This window comes from Carassius carassius, chromosome 4 (genome assembly GCF_963082965.1).
Source record: "Carassius carassius chromosome 4, fCarCar2.1, whole genome shotgun sequence".
Lineage (NCBI taxonomy): Eukaryota > Metazoa > Chordata > Actinopteri > Cypriniformes > Cyprinidae > Carassius > Carassius carassius.
The window spans coordinates 27,196,512-27,219,156 of NC_081758.1; the positions used below are offsets into that span (position 1 = coordinate 27,196,512).

Here is a 22,645-nt window from a genome sequence, read left to right on the forward strand (position 1 = left end):
TGGTGCCACTAATATATGGGCCACGAAGTATCGCGAGAACTGAACAACCTTTCACATTGCGGCGAAGCATTACGTCATTCACAACGTCCGAGAAGTTGTTCCTGGTGTGTGTGTGTGTGTGTGTGTGTGTGTGTGTGTGTGTGTCTACTGCTAGGGACGGAATATGCTAGGTAACACGGATATTGATATTGAAACATTTCAAGGAGCCCATGTTTTGAAGAAATAATTTTGCCAGTTTAGCGTTTAATCGCGTACATTCGTCTTTTTGCGCAAGGTATGTACATTTATTTATATCGTGCGATATTTGGTTTCAAAAGAGGGTTTCTGTTTCCATGAAAGTCTAATGAAAAATAACGTGCATTTGTATAGTGCTATGAATTTCGATTGATTATAATTTTTAATAGAACCAATGTTTGTTTGTGTGTTTCTTGTCATACTTGACTTTGTTCCCGCTGTCCTACTCTGTTTTTTGTTTCTTTGGGGTGGTCAACACCCCACAGTCAGTGTCACACAAGTGTCACACTAACATCCAGTGGCTTCTGTGGATGTTTGGTTTTGACTAGACAAACAAAATCTCACTGGCTTCAGGATGTTTCTGTTCTCCAAAAAGAAGAAACCCAGCGAGGAAGCCATAAAACGCCTGCAGTACCAGCTTTGCTTGGTGAGTTTCTATTGTAAGTGGCTTATGTTTTTAGCAACATGTCCCACTGTCATAGTGCACTGCATCAAATCTTAACACACATGCCCATGGTTTGTGCAGGCCAAAGAAGCAGGTGCTGATGATATTCTGGACATTTCTGCTTGTGAGCTTACAGAGGTGAATTACACAAGCCCTAAAATCATTATTTAAATATTGGTGAAATGCTGGTCTAAGATAGAGGATGAATTACAGGATGAATTATTGCTAGATATCTGAGATTCCATCCATATCACAGCAGTACTTACACAATGCTTGTCTGCAGGTTCCCTCCAGTGCCTTCTCAATATGTAAAGTCCTCCAGAAGAAAGTGAGTTATTTATTTTTTTTCTGAACTTTTGGTGGTCAGACAGAATAGATCTTTCATAGCACTCTCCACTTTAACTGCAGGTGTTAATTCTTCACGGAAATGACCTGAGGTCACTTGTTCCTAAAGGTTGCTGCATTGGTGCCTTAGCAACTTTAAAGGTGAGAGAAATTGATTGATGACAACAGTGCCATGTAAATAAAATAACCATTTTACACTTCTGTCTGGTAACAACATCTGTGTTTGTCAATTTTTAAGGTGTTGGACCTGCATGAAAATAAGCTCACATCTCTTCCTGATGACATTGGGCAGCTTTTGTCCTTACAGGTATATTTATTGTATATGAACAAAGCTTTTCTTACTTGGCATTTGAAAACAGAATACTGTTACTGATGCTGATTCGTAAAAGGCCTGTTGAATTATTGTTGGTAGATTTATATGTCAACAGTTTGGGGTCACTACATTTTTTTTAATTCGTTTTTTATTTTTCATCAAGGGTGCATTAAATAAAAAAATTACAGTAGTAAAAAGCAATAAATGTTTCTATTAATGAAAGAATACTGAAAAAAATGATCATGGTTTTACAGGAATATTAAGCAGCACAACTGTTTTGAACATTGACAATAATAAGAAATGTTCCTTTTTAGAATGATTAAAGAAGGATCATGTGACACTGAAAACTGAGTCATTGAAAAATGTTTTTACAAATCAACTTTGTCATCACAATAATAATTTTTTTAAAGCATATTACAATAAAAAACAGTTGTTTTATAATATTTCACAATATTATTGTTTTACTGTATTGTTTTTTTAAATACAGTTTTGGTGAGTAAAAGAAACTTCTATCCAAAACAACAACAAAATAAATCCTCTAGAGAGCAAGGAACAATTTTTTTAAATAGTTTTTAATTGATAATTAGCATCCTATTTATTGCTTACATACAACCTTGATTTCTTCTCTAAGGTGCTGAATGTAGAGAAGAATCGATTAAAACAGCTGCCGGACTCTATAGGGGATCTACGGCATCTACAGACGCTTAATGTGAAAGGTTTGTTTTGTGCTTTTTTCAAAAGTTTTTTTGCGCACCAAAACGTGTTCACTGATATCCATTTTTAAGCATCTTCTGTAGACCACTACAGTAGATTCCAGGTAATTATGAATCTTTTTCAGAGAGATTTTGACAGTTATTTGAATGTTATGTTAACGAGTTTATTTTATTTAGACCTTTTAGGCATTAAATTAAATGGTGAAAAAGCCTAAACCATTTCAATTAACAAAATATTTTGATGGGTATAGAGAACAGCCTTACTGTCATTCCTGTGTCTGTGGGACACATGAGCAGCCTGCGTACACTGGACCTAAGCGAGAACAGCATTAGAGAATTACCTAAAGAGCTGGCCAGTGTTCGCACTTTGGAAGTGAGTATTTTAAATCTTAAGCCTGTTTAATATAAAAGATGTTGGAGCATATTTGTACAAGCTCAAATGGCAATGTGACCACTGCAAAGACATTCTCGTGTTTGTATGTGTGTATGTGGTGTGGCAGAGCCTGATCCTGGACGCACAGATTATGAGATATCCACCTGCGTCAGTGTGCACCGCCGGCACAGAGGAAGTGCAGCGCTACCTGTGCTCAGGTACAGATATTTTTCAAAAACACTTAGCTATATTTTACACAATATTCTTTAATTACAGTCTGATTAGATGCAGACTGATAAATAAAAGTTGTGTACAATACAGATTATGCACAAGATCTGACTAAATATTATTGTAACCATGTGTGATGGTAGAAGGCCGTTCTATGCAGCTGGTTTGTTTAGTCGTTTCATAATTCATTTTAATGGGATGTAGAGATAGGTCTGGAGTATTGCCCTCCATCTCAGTATCTCCTGCCTGTGCTGGAGCATGATGGAAGGAAGCAGGAGGTGGATTGTGTTGATGGTGAGGAGAAAGCCTGGCAGGTCAGTCATCACTATTTATCAGCCATTTCATACAGTGCCCAAAAATATTGTGTGCCGTTTGATCTGTTAATGTAACATTGTCTATCTGACACTGCAGAACAAATTCATGGACTATGAGAAAAGAAAGGTATGTTTGATTTGGTTCCTTTTTGTTATTGTTGGATCATCCAGTGAAGTAGTATGTATCTCATTCTCTCTTTTTCTCCACTAGGAGCAGAAACAGCTGGAAAAGTTGACCTTTGAGAAAGATCTTGAAGAGAAACAGAGAGAGCACACTCAGCTCTTCCTCCTCAACAACTCCCGCAAAGAGGATGTCTTGCTGTCTGTCAAACTGGTAAACAATTTGATGGTAAAATAGAATTACAAAAACAATCTGTTGTACAATATGCCTCCACCCTCAACGCCAAAAGAAGTCTGTCTGGGCAAAGCTGCATTTATTTGATGCACACGTCTCTGTGCTTTTCTGTCTCTCAGGAGCAGCAACGGTTGGAGTTAGGTGTGTCTCAGCAGCAGAAGACCCAGGAAACAGAGAGGCAGAAAATACTGGATAAAGTACGTCAGGCAGAGAGCAATGTCATGAGTCGCATCTCTGACCTCTTGCTTGATAACAAACGGTGTGAACCACTTTTGAAATACCTTGCTTTTTCAGTAGCTATCATTATCACTTTAATTATGATAAACCCATTAGTACTGTGTAGTTGAAGGGTCTTTATTTATTGTGCATTTGTGCTCATTGGGTTATAGCCAGGCAAAGAGCGCCGAGTTTCTGCAAGCTCTAGAGGAAGACCGGTGAGTGGAAATTACGTATGGATTAAACTCTGTAATGGAATATGAGCTGCTGCCATCAATGCAGCTCTTGCTAACTGAATTTCTTTCTGTCTAATGGCACCACTTAAGAAATCCTCATTCTAGATTTAGTGCAAGTACTGAGCTGTTTGGGCAGTGCTACTGCTGAGGTGCTGCTACAGCACACAGAGCTTTTGGCCCTGTTACATTCAGGTATTTTTGGAGATGTCAGAAAGACCTGGAGTGCTACTTTAAGTTGTGGTTTCACAAACACTGCAGTGGGGTGTTAGTTGTTTGTAAGATATACACTACCGTTTATAAGTTTTTGAATATTTTGAAAGAAGTCTCTTACGTTCACCAAAGCCACATTATTTGATCCAAAATACAGTAGTATTATGAAATTATTTTAAATAGATTTACATAATAACATCATAAATGTCTTTACTGTCAGTTTTGAATTATGTAATGCATCATACGTTGCAGAAAAAAAGTAATAATAAAATGAAATAAAAAGTAATAGTAATAATAATTTCTTAAAAAATATTACTGACCCCAAACATTTGTTGTTACTTACAAAATGGTGAAATCTGGGACTTACCTTGATGTTTTTTCTATGTGAGTAAAAAAACTGTTATGAATGTGTTGTTTTCAGTATACGAATGGAACACCTTACTGCCATCACACATGATGAAGCCAACTCTCTTAGGAAGAAGGAAGTGGCAAGTGAGTTTTAGAAATTACATTTATCATTAAAATGGCCTTATTGTTTTACTGTGATTTCAGATATTTGGTTTTATATATGGTAGGAAAATCATTAGAAACTCTCATGTCATAACTCATGTCCCAGCCCCCCTCCCCCCTCCCATTTTTTTGCCAAATCTACTGTCTTTATCGGTAAAAACAAAAGTCTCAAAAGCCCAAATGCATAATATTTAAAAGAAACTCAGCTATTTGCAGTGGTACTGAGGAAGACTACATGTTTGCAGGTGCCATGCAGAGGATGCTGTCAGAGAGCTACTCTTTAAGGTTACTGCAGGAGGCCAGGGAAGCCAAGACACAGATTCTGGTGTCAGAGACCTGCAGGAGGTGCTTCAGTTCCCACCAATACATATGTTTTTGAACTCTGTCTAGCACTTTTTTTACTCTGTTAGATATTAACGTCCATCTCTGTGATCTGACCACAAGTGGTCAGGCGGGACTGATTTCTCTAGGTATCTATATAACATGGATTTCAATTGCATGTCACATGACCACTTGTTTGGATATCAAAGGAACTTTCTCTGACTTTGAAGTTGCTTACCATGTTATTGTGCTTATATTACAAAAAAAAATAATGAGTATGAATTTTCATTCAGCAATGAGTAAACTGTCCTATTTTTTCTTGTGTAATAATTTCTCTTTTTTTTCCTTCGTTTAGTTTGGACTATATGGATAAGAAGTTTGACCAAGTGTTGTCCCTGCAGCAGCTAGACAAAAGCAAAGCCATTAGTCAGATCCTTCAAGAGGTAACTATTTAAATCACTAACATACAACTTACATAAATTAAAAACTAGATTGCACTCCATCTGTCCATTCACTCCACAGGCAAAATACATGAAATGAACTACAGATACAGGTGGTGCACTGTTGGTCTAGTACGTCTAGAATGATTAACATTTATTGGCTCTTTGTCTGCAGGAGGAAATGCAGAAGGCCGCCTTTGAAGCTCTCCAACTCCAGAAGGACAGTGTGCATGCTTATATCCGTAATCAGGTATGCTGAATAAAGTTTCTTTTAGGATAGAACCAGAGCCAATAAGACCCCATGTATACAGGGATTTATGTCCTACTACTGGTTGATGGAAGGAGTTAAACTGTCAATTATTAACATATACACTACCATTCAGATGTTAAAGAAATCTCTAATGCTCACTTAGGTTGCATTCATTTGATTAGAATGCTGTAAAATAGTAATACAGTTTAAAATAACTGTTTTCTATTTTAATGTATTTAAAACTGTCATTTGTTTCTGTTGCAAAGGTCTATTTTCCTCAGCCATTACTCCAGGCTTCTGTGTCACATGGTCCATCAGAAATCATTCTAATATGCTGATTTGGTGCTCAAGAAACATTTCTTATTATCAGTGTTGAAAGTTGTGATGCTTCTTATTTTTGTCGCAAAGAAAAACATTTATTTGTAATATTCTAAATGTAAATGTTACTGTGAATTTTGATACATTTGAAGTGCCCTTGCTGAATAAATGTATGCATTTTTTAGAAAAATAATTATTGACCCCGAACTTGGTAGTATAATCATTAACAAAGCTATTCAGTGGGTATTTTGTAGTTGGCTTATTTAATGTTAGAGTAAGCAATGTTTCAGATGGTCTTCTTCATCAGATGTAGTCATTCTAGTCATTAAAAGCTTTTTTGGTTTCAGTCCGCCCATGCTTCTCACATCCCACCTCTCACTGGATGCAGAACCCAAAAGGTGGCTGTTTTATCATGTCTCCATGGGGCCATTCACACCCCTACTGTATGCTTGTATCCATAGATTAAACTCATAGAGGCAGAGTTAATGCAGTTGACAAAGCTGGAGGTTAAGAGGAGGAATTTGGACACTGAGAACCTGCAGGTACGTAGCAGCAGTAGATGATGTGGGTGGTTTCCTGTCAGTGATCATCATGCTGTGCAGTGTAGAGCGGAGTAATGATGAGTCTGTCATCGCACATCACTTCTCTTGCTTGTTTTTACATCTCTCTTTCTCTCTCAGATTACTTGGTTATTTCATCCCATTCCTGTTTAAATAACACGCTCACACCACCTCTATGAGTTATCACAGCATTCTAGGAGTATGAATCCTTTGTGTGTGTTTTCACTGTATTCACAGTGTGTGTGTGTGTGTGTGTGTGTGTGTGTGGTAGGAAGTTCTGGCTGACCAGAGGACTGCTCTGAGTGACCTTCTGCAGCAGTTACTCAAACAAAAGGACCAAAGGGAGGAGGAGCTCAGGATGGTTTTGGTGAGTGATTCTGGACCAGCTTTGATTTGATTTCACAAAAGAGACACTGGAAATCGGATCAGTTAACTGACACATTTCACATGCTTCAGTGATTGTTGGAAAAATCACATTTAGGTCACAAAGATATTTTCTAAAATTATCATTTTCAATTTGGTGTAAATGTGTATGGAACAAATATTATCATAAAATACATATTAAAGGGGTCATATGATGCCATTTTCAAAGCTCATTATGTTGTTAATTGGGTGTAATATGTTAGCATGCTTTAATGTTAAAAAAATGCATTATTTTTCACTGACTTGTCATTATTGCAGGTCCTCTATGCACAGTCTTTCTAAAACATGTACATTTCTACAAAGCCCCTCCTTCAAAAAGCACAGTGTGCTCTTATTGGCCAGCATACAATATCAAAACAATACATGTTATTTAGCCTTTTTTTAAAAAAAGTAAAATAATCTTTATATAATAGTTAAACACATTTATTTATTTAGTTCTGTTCAAATTTTATTGTATTGCCATGCATTGTGTTTTGCTGCTTAATTTCTGTAATTGGTTGTTCTGTAACAGCCTTTTTAAAAAATATTTTATTTTCTGCCTATTTCTGTCAATTAAAAAAAAAAAAATACAGATCAGCTTGAGAAACCCTGCATTATACCTGACTGATGAGGCAAAAATTACCTAAATTTATGGCATGGTAGTCTCCACTAAATAAACAAGCAAGCAACATAGTATTGAATTTGCGTAGGACTTTGATAAAAACAACAGATGCTTATGTATGATTATTGTATTTTTTTTTTTTACTCTTCAGGTGGAGATGGACCAAAAAAGTGATTCGAATCAGCAGAACTACTGGATGATCCAGTATCAGAGGCTCCTGGACGCCAAACCTCTCTCTCTGCGGATGCAGGTTAGAGCAGCTCTTCTACAGGCCTAAAGATCCTGGGTGAAAATGACAGAATCACGGACACTGCTGACCTCTCATTTCTCCACAGGAAGCAGCTGTGGATGGGGATCTGGGGAATCTGCTGTGTAAACTCTCTGCTCAACACTACCTGCCAGTCATAGCTCACCACAGAATCACTGCTGAGGCCTTGCGACACATGACCACCAAAGACCTTAGGAAGGTCTGTCAATTTTACCACACAGAGGTTTTATAAGAGTATTTAAGTGTGTCTCTAAGAATTTGTCATCACAGGTTTATGTCCATTAAAATCATCTTCGTTTTTTATTACAGTTGGGGATTAATGAGGTTGGTGTCCAGAAAGCTCTTCTCCACTGGGCCAAAGAACGCACTCTGTCTGACCGTAAGATCATATATTTTCAGTCAAGGACATAATTAGGAGACATTTATGAATTCTGCTCAGTGTTGTTTTTAAGATTGAGAGTATCAAAACATGTTCGTCCCTTCAGCATTTCCTAAAACGGCAAAAGAGATGCAGGAAGCTGGTCCATCCGCTCCAAGTGCCCCGCTTCAACAGCAGCTCACTCCTCCACTGACCCCCAACACCCCCCTCACCCCCACAAGTCCTGAAAGATTCAGCAGTTCTGAGTGTGTGGTGTGCATGGAACATGAGGTAAGGCAAACAATTCTTATTCTCAATTCTATAATTCCAAAAAATATTTTTAAAAGAACTTTTGTTTGAAATAGAAATTCTTTGTAACAGTGTAAGAGTTTTGCTTTTCAGCAGCTTTGAAAGAAACCATGATTTCCTCTCCTGTTCTGTTTTGTGTCACAGTCACAGGTGATCTTCCTGCCGTGTGGCCATGTATGCTGTTGTCAGACTTGCAGCATTGCCCTGCAGTCCTGCCCTCTGTGCCGTGGCTCTATATCTCAGCGTGTCCGTCTTTACCACGGCTGAAGCCGGTCAGCGTCATACGTCATGTGTCGTTTTTGTTCCTTCCTCCCATTTGCTGCATGAAATCATAGTATGTGAACCTTCAAGCACTTTAGAAGTTACTGGATTTTTTTTTTCCACTCCAACTTCAACTAGCCAATCAAAAAAGAACTTATACAACATGACGTTTGTCCAATAGGAAGTTTTATTGTTCATCATAATCGTGTCAGATTCCAAGAAATTAACAACTACAAAGTATTAGTAACTCAAACCTAATAGGAGTAGATATATTATAATGACTGTTGAGCTTTAGTATCTTCCTTGATGTACCTACTATAATCACTTGAGCCTCTTCTGTATTTGATGTCAGCTCAACCCCCCTCCCTCACTACATTTTAAATATCTGCATGTTCTCTATAGTAAAGCTAAATCTTCATTCACTCACCACAGTCCCTCCATGCCCTGTCCTCCATGTTATTATAGCATCATCGCAGTACAGTAAGATCAAATTTATCACCATTCAGGGATGTTCAGCATTTATTGATCTTGAGCATTTAAAGTGGAAGCTGACGTAACTACAGCGCAGTTATAATAAACAGAACGCTGCCCACTGTTGGTGTGGATGCTAATACAGTTATGGTTATAGTTATCTACAGTGCACACTTATAATAAACAGAGCATTGCTGTTTGTTGGTGTGGATGGTTATATAGTTATGGTTATAGTTATCCTTATCCTCACTGTTCTCTGTGTGAATGGGCCTTTACCCTGCAGTGCCAGTAGAGGGTATTTTAATACTTCAACCAATTATGTTAATTTTTTTTTTTTTTTTTTTAATGTCAGACTTAAATTTACAGTATAAATGTGACTCTTTGAATAAATTTTAATTTACAGAACAGAGACTTATAAAGGCTTCATTTTGAACTGACTTTGCAACACAGCATAATTGAAAATTATAGGTTGAAGCTGAAACCTTTCTGAAAGCACTGTACTTGCAACATAATGCTCCAAACGTTCATCCTAACAAATGCACTATCAGTCCTTTTATACTGTCGACTATCCAGTTTCAGGAGCTTTAAGTATTTCGCACACACGCAATAGTGTTTCATTGTGTACTTCTGTGAACCTCTCTTCATCTAAGTGCTCTTAAATGCAAGTCTGCTTCTCACTGAACATGCACAGAATGAAAAAAGAACTTAATCTGTCTGTAAATAAAACAAAATTCATTTAATTTCTTATTTCAGGAAATGAGCTTTAAGTGTTTTATCAGCATGATAAATCACATCACAAACTTTAAATCCTAGTTCTTTGTGTGATAGTTATGCTGAACGGATCAGACTGGACAAATATTATTTTATTTGCTGTGCATCTGTCATTTAAGAAAAAAAAAACTATGAAAGCATCCCAATGCTAAGTAGAATGTGTAAAAGGAGTTACTGTAGTATAACCTACTCTCTGATGGCAGGTTATTATTAATTATATACACACTGTAGTAATGCTCTTTTTTATGTCATAAGAACTGATAAAGTTTCTGGTCATTTTATGCAACACAAATGACACTTTATCTGTGATGACAAAGTGAGATTGTTACCTTCATTTACAATATATCTGCTGCTATTTCATGTTTTCCCTTGTTGTCTATATATTCAAAATAAAATGTAATTTTTTTTTAAGTTTTATAATCGTACCCAACCAACCACATCTGCTGAAGTGCTGCCTATTCATTTTTAAGTGTTATCACACCTGTCAGACAAAAATAAACAATGCAAAATAAACCTGCTAGACAAAATGCTCTAGTGTCATTTTTTTTTATTAAAAGGATATGACTGGATATCAGGCTGCTTGGACTGTTCTCCTTGCTTCACAAGCTCTAAAAAACACACATTATCCAGACACTCTTCCACACTGTAGATCAGTGTTCATCAACAATGAAAACTTGTTCCATAATTCTTCTTCATGGACAACTGGAAAAGTCATGGGGTCTTTGAATATTGTTGTGAAAAATGGGGGACTTGGAGTCAAAAAGGTTAAGAACCACTGCTTAAGAAAATCTTATTTTAATGTTCTGGTTTAGGATTTTTGTCCCAATCAAAACCACATAGCTATGCCACTTTTACTGTCAAAGTGTGCCACAGATGTCAAGTAGAGTTCAAACTTGAATGAAACGTTGGGCTCACCTTCCACCTGTGCCTCCAGAAGGCTGATCTGAGCACAGTGATTGTGTTTGTCCTCCGAGCCTGAATCTGTCACCCGAGATTCAGCACATCCTGCTGCAGCTGATACGCTTGAGTAGTGGAGGAGCCCAATGCCCCAGTTAACCAATTAGTTGTGTGTCAATGTATATGTTTACGTGTTTTTAAAGGGCTTTTTTAGGGCCTTTAATCTGACTGGAGAGCAGGAAATTGGAGTGTGAAGAAAAGGGTAGGGCACACCTCTTTTGCGGTTCTGTTCCTCTACCTTTTTCAGACTCATACTTTCCTAAAATACAAATGCCATTGAAAAGATTATTCATTTGCATTTAAATATATAACATTTATATAGCATTTCAGAAAGTACTGTACAGAAGTAATAGGCTCAGATCTTACTTTGTTATGGAATTTGCTGGGATGGGGAGATTGATGAGTCCAGATGTGTTGTCTGAAGAAATATGGCTGTTGATTGAAAAAAAAATAAAACTTAATTATTATTGTTATTATTATCATTATTATTGCAATACTATTTTCTCTTTTAATATATTTTAAAATGTAATTTATTTCTAGTTACGCAAAGCTGAATTTTCAACACCATTGCAGTCTTCAGAGTCACATGATGCTTCAGAAATCATTCTAATATGCAGATTTGCTGCTCAAGAAAGAAATTCTAATTATCACTGTTTAAAACACTGCTGCTTAATATTTTTCTTGAAACCATGATATATTTTGATGAATAGAAAGTTCAAAAGAACAGCATTTATTTAAAACAGAATGTTTTGTTACAATATCAAACTCTACTCACCTGCAAGCCTTGACTAGTGTTTGAGTCCGCTTGAGGTGGCACTGCTTCCGGCTTCTGAGCATCATCGATGGCACTTAGCTGACAGAACCAACGTTTCTTTGCTATACGTATTTTTTAATTTTCATTTTAAAGCATCATTGTGGTCACGGTCATATGATCAAAAGCTGCTCATCCTCAGAGCTTTACTCGTTGCAGCTTTTCTTTGCCCAGATACAGAGACATTGAATTTCCACATTTATAGATGTCCAGCTGCACAGCAAACATGCCAGACAGACTCATTTAAATTGTCAGTAAACTGATTAGTTCAAAGAGTGCATGATGAGCTGTGACTAATCAACTACAATTAAAGAAGTACAAAAAAAACCACAATCTGTATATTTAGGAGAATTACGGCAGTATTGTAAATGATTCCACTCAGCATCATTTACTAAGAAGAAACTTCTCTAAAATTAAAAGATGCTCTAAATATTTCAACATTTATTTAATCTTTATATTTTGATAGAATGTGATTTGTCTGTTCAATACCAAAATAACAATTACAAAGTTGAAAACAATCACCTGTCCCAGAGAGAGTTTCTGTAAAAGTCATCCAGAATTGGCCACCTCCACTGTGTCCTCAACATCAACAGCTTGACCTTCTCCTGGGACCAGAGTCTGATGAAGCCTCACTGTTCCACCGGGCCACGCATTCTGAAAGAAACAGGCTCAGAGGTCATTTCACCAAATACATTCAATCTCTAAAATTTACATTTTCTTTTGCATTATAACAATTTTGCAGAACCCTGGAGCGTTTGAGTAAATAAGAGGCACACTTTGAGAAACAGAATCATTTATTCCAAAATCAGAAGTTTCTTGGAATGCATCAATCTTCCTTAAACAAACAATTCAGTTTAAGTATTGCCTCCTTACAGAACTCAGGCCAGGACTTTTCTGAGTCAAACATTAAAGGCCAATGTTTTCCTGGTCATCATCATAAATCAAGTGACAGTTACAGGGCCGAACCTGTGGACAGGTATAAAGAGCTGATAAATGCTACAGTATATATAATGAAACAAAGTTATAATCTCATTTACTTGATCAATGATGCATATAACAATAAGTGATACTGTAAAATTAATGTTATTTGAACCGTAATCCAGACTATAAGAAATGTTACTCATTTCTTATAACAAGGCACAGAGTGCATAGTTGAGTATCTATAAAATTCATCTTGTACAATATTAACACAATATATATATATATATATATATATATAAAAACAGACCCAAAGAAGACAACAGTAAATGGCAAAAAAATTCAGATGAATATGACCTCAGCCAAATCTACACAGAATTTAAAAAAAGGTATAAACAGAATTTAAAATACATGATATTTATTAAAACATTGAACAAAGATGAAGAGTCAAAAGATCTTTTTTTATCACAGGTTCACAGCACATACCGGGTACATTCTCTGTACGGAGAACTCGTTACAAAGAAAACACAAATCAGAAATACCTGTTGACAAACCTAATTGATTTATTACATTTTTTTTGTCTGTTTGAACAAATTGAATGTCAAAGCACATAATTATACAAGAAGTTAAGAATGGTCATTTAGTGTTAAGGCTCATTAAAGACCGTGGTCGAACAGAGTCCAGACTGATATAGACTGGTCAAATACTAAATAAAAATCTCTTCTTAAAATTCCTGTTCTCTTGAGTGCTGTTGTAAACTCAAATGTCTTGATTGAGCTGGTCAAAGATCAAGTCTAATTGACATAATCAACTTTAAAGCTTGGCTTTGGGCGTCTGTTCCAGGAGGGTCTTGATGTCTAACAGAGCGTCCCCTAGGGCTTGGGCCAGACGTGCTGCGTTAGTGTCTTGGCAGCTGTTGAAAGCAGAGACTGCAAAGTTAATGTGGGTATCCATGGGATTGTAGCACACACCATAACCATCTGGAACCACTGGACCGAAGCACATCACACAGTTGGTTTTAGCTGGCACCTGGGAGAGTAGAGTGCAAAAATTAAAAGTACAATTCAATCTTATGTAAAATCATCAATTTTACAGCAATATAATTTAAGCAGATTTGAAGAGCCATTGTTGGCTTATTTCAGTGATCAGTTGATCATTACCAAAAATGTGTACAGTTTTGCAACATGCACTTCAGTTTAATTTGTTACATCTGACCCTGGACCAGAGACAGTACCTGGCTGGTGGAGAGGTTGAAGTGCAGTGCCACAGCATATGAGGTATCCATGAATATCTCTGGCAAGGCTGCCAGGTCCTCAATAGCCTGCAATTTCAGTCCGAGCAAATGTCTGTCGATGGCTTGACCTCGGATGGCCTTCGCATCCACACATGGGATAAAGAATGTGGAATTTAAATGGTGCAGATCAATAATGACTGACACATGTGCTTACAGCAGAAACAAAATTGTGATCAACTGAACATCACTAGCATGCATTTACTCACCATGTCTGCGTAAGCTCTGTGTGCTTTAACCGCTTTGTCTAGCAGAGCCACTTTCTCTGTGTTCTGTCAATCAAAATGAGATTGTTACATTTTCATTCATGCTGGATCAAATTTACAATTGCATTAGGAAAATAATAGGATGATATTGAGATTATGACTTTGAGGATGATTTTGAACTACTGTTTAAACGTTTGGGGTTGAAAGTAGTTTCTTACGCTCACCAAGGCTGCATTTATTTGATAAAAAATACAGTAAAAAATTTTTTTTATTTATTCCTGTAATGGCAAAGCTTAATTTCCAGCACCCATTACTCCAGTCTTTGGTATAACGTGATCCTTCAGAAATAATTCTAATTTGCTGATTTTCTGTCAAGACACGTCTTATTATTATCAATGTTGAAAATAGTTTCACCGCTTAATATTTTTCTGGAAACCTGATGCAGTTTTTCAGCATTCTTTGATGAATAAAAAGTTCACAAGAAAACATTTATTTGAAATAGAATTTTTATAACAATGTCTTTACTGTCACTTCTGATCAAATTAATGCTGACTAAATAAACATATGAATTTCTAGAGGTGACCGTACATGTTTGGCTGGGTCATCCATGGCTTTGACAAATTTATCAGACTCGATGGATGTTGAGCGTATAGTGTCAGTTCGGCCCAGTCTGAACATGCGGAGGGAAGCGCTCTCATAGGTGGGACAACAGCGCTTGTAAATCCTGAAACAATGAGTCTGTGTATCAGCTGAAAGATTAAACTGATCATGAACTTCCTAATACCAACAGAAGGATGTTACAGTTAAGAAATAAATAAAGCAAATACCATTAATGCCAGTGCTGGTGAAGTTTACCTGTAGTACGCCAGCTGGAGAGCCATCTGAATAAAGGCATCAGGGCTCATCTTCTGTGACTTTGGGAAATCTTTCCCAAAATGGGAAAACACACTGACTTTCATGTCCAAGTCATGTACCATGCTGCAGAGGAGAAGAGAAACCCTCAAACTTTCAACTTTTAACATACTGCCATTTTGTTTGCCCAACAAAACAAACGATCAAAATGTTGGGAATGCAAAGAGTTAGTGGAATATCTCAATTTCTTACTTGTTCATGTTTTGTTTGGCCTCCTCAATGTCCTTTTTGATTTCTGGCGTGATGTTGAAACGAAGCTTCTGAGGCATACGCAGTGGCACCATTGGGGTACGGACCATCTCTGACTTTTTCCTTAACAAATATGAGGTATCTCTTAGGTGTGTTAGCAATGCTTACAATCTAGCCATGTGAAAACAGATTCTCCACTGTTAATCTTACATGTATTCCCCCACATGGTCGATCAGTGACACGATAGGAGGACCCTCAGCGGGGGCATGCTCATAGATCAGCCCACATGTCCCGTCCTCTCCAATAATAAACTAGAAACAGTATTAATCATAACAATATCATGATCTTGTACTTGATACATTTCTAACATTCCATAACATCAACATCAATGTCAACATCAGTGGTTTGGGCTTCATTTCTGAGTGAGAGCCCACACACATCAACACCTGCAATGTTTTGTCGAACCAGCGATTTCCGCTGTTCCACCTGCTTCCCCCTCCATGCAGCATCTGGCCTCCAGCACGTGTGCGGTACAAGTCATCAGACGCACGCGGCATGGGAGCATCCAGACAGACTGTGAAGATACTCTTCTGAATGGCTCTCACAGACTCCTGATTTGTTTTATCTGAAAGTGACACAAAATCAATTAAGTAGCACTCTAAATAGAACCCTAACCCTAAATTACATGTATAGCTTATCAAGGTTTTAGCTCCTAGCACTGAAGACACTACATTTTACATTTTTTACATTTTTATTCACTTAGCTGACGCTTTTATCCAAAGCGACTTACAATTGCCACATATGTCAGAGGTCGCACACCTCTGGAGCAACTAGGGGTTAAGTGTCTTGCTCAGGGACACATTGGTGTCTCACAGTGGATTCGAACCCGGGTCTCTCACACCAAAGACATGCATCTTATCCACTGCGCTAGCACCACCCCTATGTCTAGCTAAAAATAAAAAGTGTTGGCAGTGGCCACCCTTGATGAGGTTGTTGTAAGCTTTGCCCCAGCTGTTGCGGTGGTGGGAGGTGAGGATGCCAATGGGCTCTTTGTTGGTCTGTAAAGAGGAGTTCCAGATCTTCTCCAGCTGAATGTAGATCTGGTCTACGGTGAGTGGCGTGCCGTCACTGTTGTACACATCCAGCACAAAGAACTGCATAACGAGAAAAAAAGAAGAAGATGAAAGGACGCTTCACCATCAAGTAGTAAGATGCACGGTACAAACAGATCACAGTCCTGGATGCAAGAAAGTATTAAATACAAAAGATAAGATTATATTTTTTAATATTCATTAAATCTTTTGTAAATTTTTTTGAATTCACCTAGCATTGGAAGCTACGTTTGGAACAGGGACTGACCTGAAAGTTGTGCACTACGGTGATATGTGTGGGAGGTCTCTTATCCAAAGTGTAGTTCACCACAGTGTCCCTCGTTGTTCCAGGGATCCGGCAGGACGAGAGCACCTGATAGTACTGGTTCATACAGAGAGGCTTTCCACCCAGATACTCCACTGGCAATGTTTCACTAATCAAAAAGGAAAGACATTATGCCTGACTGGACCATCTCATGAATTTAATTAATAGTAATATTCATGTTTATCTAAAACATATACAGAGATTTGAATGGCTTGTGACTTCACAGGGAAAGTAAGGAATGTGTCACTCACTTGTCAATCATGCTCTTGAAATCTAAAACTCCAGCGATTAATTTAGCAGCATATCTGTGAGGGAAAAAATACTTTTACTTTCTTACAGTCATTTTGAACCAGCTTGACACCAACATACTGCCAATGAATTATTCTACTATAAATACATCGCTCCTGCTGTGCCATGTGCCTTTGGCTTGTATGACTTAAGATATTGACAGAACACATCTTACTGCTGATCTGTGGCCAGTTTTAGCAGTCATGTGTGAAAGCTGTCATTAGAGTTAATGTTACTATACAGCACTTTACTGAGAGCAACAGTTCATACTCTCCGAATTGCAAAGCTCAACTTGGCAAAAGAGGGTTAGTCTGTATAAAGGTCACCATTGAGGTAACAGAAAACCACTGCCTCACTGTGCACTGCAGTAATGTTACTATGTGTAATTCATGTGAATTACCGTTGAATAATATTTACAAAGTATTTAAGCTCCTTTAACTGGCACAAGCAACACCAAGGTCATTCCCAGGGAGCACACGTACTTATAAAATGAAGTTGCAAAAAATAAGAAGTATTTTGTACCTCACCAGTAGACATTTTTGATTCAGGCATAAATTTAACAAACTTTTGTAAGGTTTATACTTTAAACAACAATAACCACAACAAAAAAATATTTTCCAACAATATTTGGAAAAATAAACTAAATTCTAATATATGAAATATATCTAAAAACTAATTTTATTATAAGTCACGAGACATACATCCAAGTATGGTGACCCATACTCAGAATTTGTGCACTGCATTTAACTAATTAAAGCATTTAAAATCCAAAGTGCACACACACAGCAGTGAACACACACACACACACACCGTTAATACACACCCGGAGCCATTTATGCTGCGCCATTTATGCTGAGCCATTTATGCTGCGGCGCCCGGGGAGCAGTTGGGGGTTCGGTGCCTTGCTCAAGAGCACCTCATTCGTGGTGTTTTGCCGGCCTGAGACTCAAACTCACAACCCAAGGGTTAGGAGTCAAACTCTAACCATTAGGCCACGACTTCCTCCCATAAATGTATTTATGTTAAAATACAAATATATTTTCTATATAAAAAATATATATCCATGTGTGTGTGTGTGTGTGTGTGTGTGTGTGTGTGTGTTAATATAAATATTAAAAAAATATAAAAATGTAAATTTTATGTAAAATATATTAATAAAACTGCAAAATAAATATATTTTGCATTCAAATAAAGTAAAATATATATTAAAAAATCATTGTATGACTTTAACCAGTTTCTGTTAAGAACTGTGTAGGCAAATAACAACACACTTTTAGTTCTAAAGAACAATGTTTGGCCAACTAAAAGATGTGTGTTAAAAATTGTCTAATCCTAACACATTCTTATATGAATCCACACTGGTCTGACCTCATTTGGCCTTGGCGATCACTGAACTCCATACGGGGAAGGACGACCCCAGGACTTGAATGGACAACAACAGGCATCCGGTAGTCTAGGTAGGCTGTCTGTAACCACCAGTCAGAGAGCTAGCAGTGGAAATGATAGAGAGACAATAATGCAACATTAGAAGAAGGCCTTTAAAAGAGTTAGTCTTGCCAATCACACTGGTCTTCTGACAAAGCATCACCTAACAAGTTATTACCCAGTTTTCCATCTTCTTCCCTCGCTGTTCCAGACCCTTCTGAAGTCTCTCTCCAACACCGCCTGGCTTCTGAAACTCCTCCAGCAGTTTCCGGGTGTGATTCAGCTCGTCCGGGTCCATGATGGGGGTCAGGGTGGCCAGATAGCGTTCGCATGTTTGTTGCAGTGGTGGCACCGGTAGCTTAGGCAGACCCTCCTGGTGGGCCAAGTAGCGCCCAGCGATCCGTGTCACTGACACTGGCTTTACCAGGCAGGAGGGTTTCACCATGCCAGCCTTGACCTACAAATTGTATTATATCTTAGATAATAAAGAGACATAGATAATACAGAACTTTTTATAATATGATCATATGATATGATGGCATTGTTCTCTGTTAATATGTTTGAAGGTTTTATCATATTATTACCCAAAAAGCCAGGGCCCCTTTGGGTGAGTCTGACCACAACACTATTTTTCTTATACCAAAATATCGCCAGAAACTTAAAGTGGCGAAACCAACTGTCAAACTTTTTAGGAAATGGTCCCCACAAGCCATAGACATATTACAGGACTGCTTAGACTCCACGGTATGGAGTAATTTTTGGTCTGATGGTCAGGATATTAACATCTTTACTGTATGGAAGCATATGGGTAGCAATATTCAATTTGGGATGTAATATGCAAAATGACAATGCAATATGTAAAATGACAATGCATTTCTGTATTTACATTTACATTTTCCAATACATTTGTGCACAGTTTGGTGCAAAATGAAAATGAAATTACATACTTTTCATTTGCAATTTCATACACCAGTTTTAATATGTAAAATTAATACTAATTTAACGCTTTATAAGTTGTAAAATGAAAATGAAAATGTATTACAGAAATGATTAGATATGTATAACATGTTCAACCAAAAACTGTGGCAAAATGATCATTTAAATGCTATTTTTCTTAAATGCATTAACACTCACGGTCAAGACACTTAAGATTGCATTTTCATTCAATGTCCCGCAATGAATGTAGCAAAATTCAATGTGCACATTGAAAATGCATTCCGAGCCAATCACGTCTCCGCCCCCTCCCGCCATGTCAATCACTGCGTGAACAAGGCGGGGCTTGCAGAAGGTCAAGAGACTCAAATCTCAAGAAGAGGATCCAAATGAGAGAACATGGACAAGACAGTTGGCCCGTGTACGTTTTGATCATTTCGGTTTATGGCTTCAATATTTCATTCGCACTTGTGGGCGGAGCTGAAACGCTGCTTTCATCTGATTGGTCGAATCGCTCCACCTTCAGCTCTGTCTTTTCATTCTTTCATGCAGAATAAGAGTCAGTACGAGTGCGGCACTGTAATGTCTGAAACTACACTCACTGTTAATTAGCATAATATTTGAATCAGATGTAGCTTATTGTAGCACGAATTATGTGCCCAGCTACATCTGATTCAAATATTATGCTAATTAACAGTGAGTGTAGTTTCAGACATTACAGACACCACAGTTTTTCCTTGAACATGTTAGACATATCTAATCATTTCTGTAATACATTTTCATTTTAATTTTGCAACTTATAAAGCGTTAAAATTAGTATTCATTTTAAATATTAAAACTGGTGTATGACATGGCAAATGAAAATTATTTAATTTAATTTTCATTTTCATTTTGCACAAAATGTTGCACAAATGTATTGGAAAATGTAAATGTAAATACAGAAATGCATTGTCATTTTGCATATTACATCCCAAATTGAATATTGCTACCCATATGCTTCCATATTACTGATACCGTTACATCCTATATTCAATTTTGTGAGAGTGTTTGTATTCCTATAAGAGCTGTTCATGTCTTTAATAACAGTAAGTCCTGGTTTAATAATGTAGTGAGAGTTCTATGTAAGAAAAAACAGGCTGCTTTTAAGAGTGGTGATATGGTACAATACAAATTACTGAAATATGAATTTTAGCGAGCTGTGTTGAAATCCAAGGCTTCCAATAAAGCTAAGCTTTAATAAGCTAAGCGTTAATAAACTATATGCAAATGACATCAAAGGTGTCTGGCGTGGGCTGCAGGACATTACTGACTATAAGATCAAACACCATGCTCCAGTCAGTGACCCCTCTCTTCCTGGGAGGCTTAATGACTTCTACTGTTGTTTTGATAGCGGAGATCATCTGCCCTTTGTGGACTTTAGCTCTGCATTCAACACCATCGTTCCTGTGAAGCTGATCAACACTTTACAGGAGCTAGGTGTTAAAACATCACTTTGCAAATGGATTTTCAACTTTCTACGCAATAGGAAGCAGGTGGTTAAAATGGGTGATTACGTCTAACAGTCAAAGTTTTTGAACACTTGCGCCCCTCGGGGCTGTGTCCTTTCCCCACTTCTGTACTCTTTATACACACAATTCTGTCAATCACACACCAGTTCAGTTTTGTTGCCTAAGTTTGCTGATGATACCTCAGTAGTTGGTCTTATTACTAATGGAGATGAGTCTGACTACTGCAGAGAAGTGGAGGGGCTGGTGAAATGGTGCGAAAGCCATAACTTGATACTTAACATCTCAAAAACCAAGGAACTGGTTGTGGATTTTAGAAGGACCCCTAGTCCCCTCCCTACGCTCTCCATTAATGGGGTGGAGGTGGAGAGGGTCACTTCCTTCCAGTTCCTGGGGACCACAATCCAGAAATCCTTATCATGGGAGCTCAACACAAATTTTAAGATCAGTAAAACTCACCAGCGACTCCACTTTCTGCAGCAGCTCAAAAAGTTTAGAGTCAGCCGAGTTGCCATGACCCACTTTTATAGGTCAACTATTTGAAAGCGTGCTCACTTTTTCCATGCTTGTCTGGTTCGGTCACACAACCGCTCAGAACAAAACTAGGATGGAAAGAGTAGTACGCAGAGCATCAAAAATTATAGGCTGTAGTCTCCCTTCACTTTCTTCACTTTTCTCCACCAGAATAATCAGAAAGGCTAAAAACATCATAGCGGACCACTCTCACCCTGCTCACCATCTCTTTAATCTCCTTCCATCAGGAAGAAGATATAGGAGCATTAAGACTTCCACATCACGTTTCAGAGACAGCACTTACCCTCTGGCTATCAGACATCTGAACTTGCACTAACTGCTAGCAACACTTTATCAACTGTATGCACTGTGCACTTTCTCTGCCGAGGGGTATTGTCTTTTTTCTGCTGGGTTTTGGTCTAATGTCTTACTGGTTGCTGGGTATTGTTGGTGAACATTGTCTGTGGTTTTTTTGTATTTATGATGTTTGTTAACCTTTTAGGTTATTTACGTCTGAGAGTTGTACCAAGACAAATTCCTATCAACTTGTTGTCTTGGCAATAAATTTATTGAACTGAATTGAATTGAAAATTGCAATTGTACTTTAATTTACACAAATGCACATTAACAAACTAATATAGTCAAACATTTAGAAATAACTGGAATGAAGCACTCGAAATATAAAACACAAGAGTCAGCATTTGGTCTCATTGAAAAAGTAAAGAAATGTATTAAAGACATTTACACATTCACACGATGTGTTAGGTACCTGCATAAGTATTTAGGCAACTGTCAGTGAACACTGTTTCTATCACTGCCATGAAGTGTGTGTCTGCACTTCCTACTGCTCTTAGCACCACCGCTACCTAACCATAAACATTCTTAATGTCTCTCAGGCTGACAGCTAATGTTACCCTTGTTTATGTCAAATAAAATATCAGAATATGTTTAAAAGCCCGGCCATATGCATTGGTTACTCACCATCGTCCTGGCAAGAATGCCCAACATAACTGAAGTTCACTAAAACGCCCCCAAAATCAAGTCTGAGAGGAGGCACGGAATCGACCAGTTGTGGTCAGAGTCCACCGCGCGAGCGCCGCAGGAACACCAGCGTCATCGCTTCTGCGCTGCTCCGCGTCACCGCTAGACGGCGCGCGCGACACAAAAACACTCCGAGGCCAGCCCCCGGTCGCGTGACCCGTGTCATCGTTCTGCTGAATGATCGATCGTTCTCGATAATCGGAAAGACATTGATTGAAGAAAAAAAAGAAGGTAAAGTCTAATCTAGTAATTAGTTAAAAACCAAATTGGCAAGACTCCCAAGGTCCAGAATTTAATATCCCAATACTGTTTTTACTGTTCCACAACAACGCAATGTACTTATATTGTATGCATACTGCATGTACATTCTAAATAATAATACATCACACATAACAAA

At 37.8% G+C, this 22,645-nt stretch overlaps 2 protein-coding genes and 1 long non-coding RNA gene across 5 annotated transcripts; 1 reads left to right on the top strand and 2 right to left on the bottom strand.

Moving 5' to 3' along the window:
* The first annotated feature begins 105 nt into the window (after positions 1–105).
* Positions 106–9,110, top strand: LOC132139639 (E3 ubiquitin-protein ligase LRSAM1-like). 3 transcript variants are annotated; one of them, XM_059548144.1, is made up of 25 exons: positions 106–274; positions 501–661; positions 761–817; positions 963–1,007; positions 1,088–1,165; positions 1,263–1,331; positions 1,969–2,053; positions 2,302–2,423; positions 2,551–2,641; positions 2,856–2,965; positions 3,063–3,092; positions 3,177–3,299; positions 3,440–3,579; positions 3,710–3,754; positions 4,404–4,474; positions 4,738–4,837; positions 5,169–5,256; positions 5,429–5,503; positions 6,283–6,363; positions 6,653–6,748; positions 7,557–7,655; positions 7,741–7,872; positions 7,983–8,052; positions 8,159–8,322; positions 8,485–9,110. In XM_059548144.1, the coding sequence occupies exons 2-25, from the start codon at positions 590–592 to the stop codon at positions 8,605–8,607; spliced, it is 2,166 nt and encodes a 721-aa protein (XP_059404127.1). In that variant the 5' UTR covers positions 106–274; positions 501–589; the 3' UTR covers positions 8,608–9,110. The 3 variants fall into 3 exon arrangements, with proteins under 3 accessions (XP_059404127.1, XP_059404126.1, XP_059404128.1); XM_059548143.1 differs by having other exon boundaries at positions 564–661; XM_059548145.1 differs by lacking the exon at positions 6,283–6,363 and having other exon boundaries at positions 564–661.
* Positions 9,111–10,868: 1,758 nt separating this feature from the next.
* Positions 10,869–12,866, bottom strand: LOC132130722 (uncharacterized). The gene is made up of 3 exons (XR_009428762.1): positions 12,134–12,866; positions 11,167–11,232; positions 10,869–11,059 (listed from the first exon to the last, which is right to left on the bottom strand). It is a non-coding gene; the product is annotated as an uncharacterized LOC132130722 (long non-coding RNA).
* A 202-nt stretch (positions 12,867–13,068) lies between these two features.
* On the bottom strand, positions 13,069–22,353 carry LOC132139643 (carnitine O-acetyltransferase-like). The gene is made up of 14 exons (XM_059548149.1): positions 22,189–22,353; positions 18,435–18,713; positions 18,200–18,318; positions 16,795–16,848; positions 16,487–16,652; positions 16,107–16,281; positions 15,574–15,752; positions 15,338–15,438; positions 15,131–15,250; positions 14,882–15,004; positions 14,615–14,750; positions 14,030–14,092; positions 13,764–13,901; positions 13,069–13,558 (listed from the first exon to the last, which is right to left on the bottom strand). The coding sequence occupies exons 1-14, from the start codon at positions 22,213–22,215 to the stop codon at positions 13,343–13,345; spliced, it is 1,896 nt and encodes a 631-aa protein (XP_059404132.1). The 5' UTR covers positions 22,216–22,353; the 3' UTR covers positions 13,069–13,342.
* Positions 22,354–22,645: the final 292 nt, after the last annotated feature.

Excerpts from the sequence above, each read along its gene's own strand:
- LOC132139639 (XM_059548144.1), top strand. The coding sequence starts at position 590 with ATGTTTCTGTTCTCCAAAAAGAAGAAACCCAGCGAGGAAGCCATAAAA. Across the intron at positions 2,966-3,062 it reads GTGAGGAGAAAGCCTGGCAG|AACAAATTCATGGACTATGA; the intron begins GTCAGTCATCAC and ends CTGACACTGCAG. Across the intron at positions 3,580-3,709 it reads CTCTTGCTTGATAACAAACG|CCAGGCAAAGAGCGCCGAGT; the intron begins GTGTGAACCACT and ends ATTGGGTTATAG.
- LOC132139643 (XM_059548149.1), bottom strand. The coding sequence starts at position 22,215 with ATGTTGGGCATTCTTGCCAGGACGATG. Across the intron at positions 16,282-16,486 it reads CCGTAGTGCACAACTTTCAG|TTCTTTGTGCTGGATGTGTA; the intron begins GTCAGTCCCTGT and ends CTCGTTATGCAG. Across the intron at positions 15,439-15,573 it reads GGTTCGACAAAACATTGCAG|TTTATTATTGGAGAGGACGG; the intron begins GTGTTGATGTGT and ends TACTGTTTCTAG.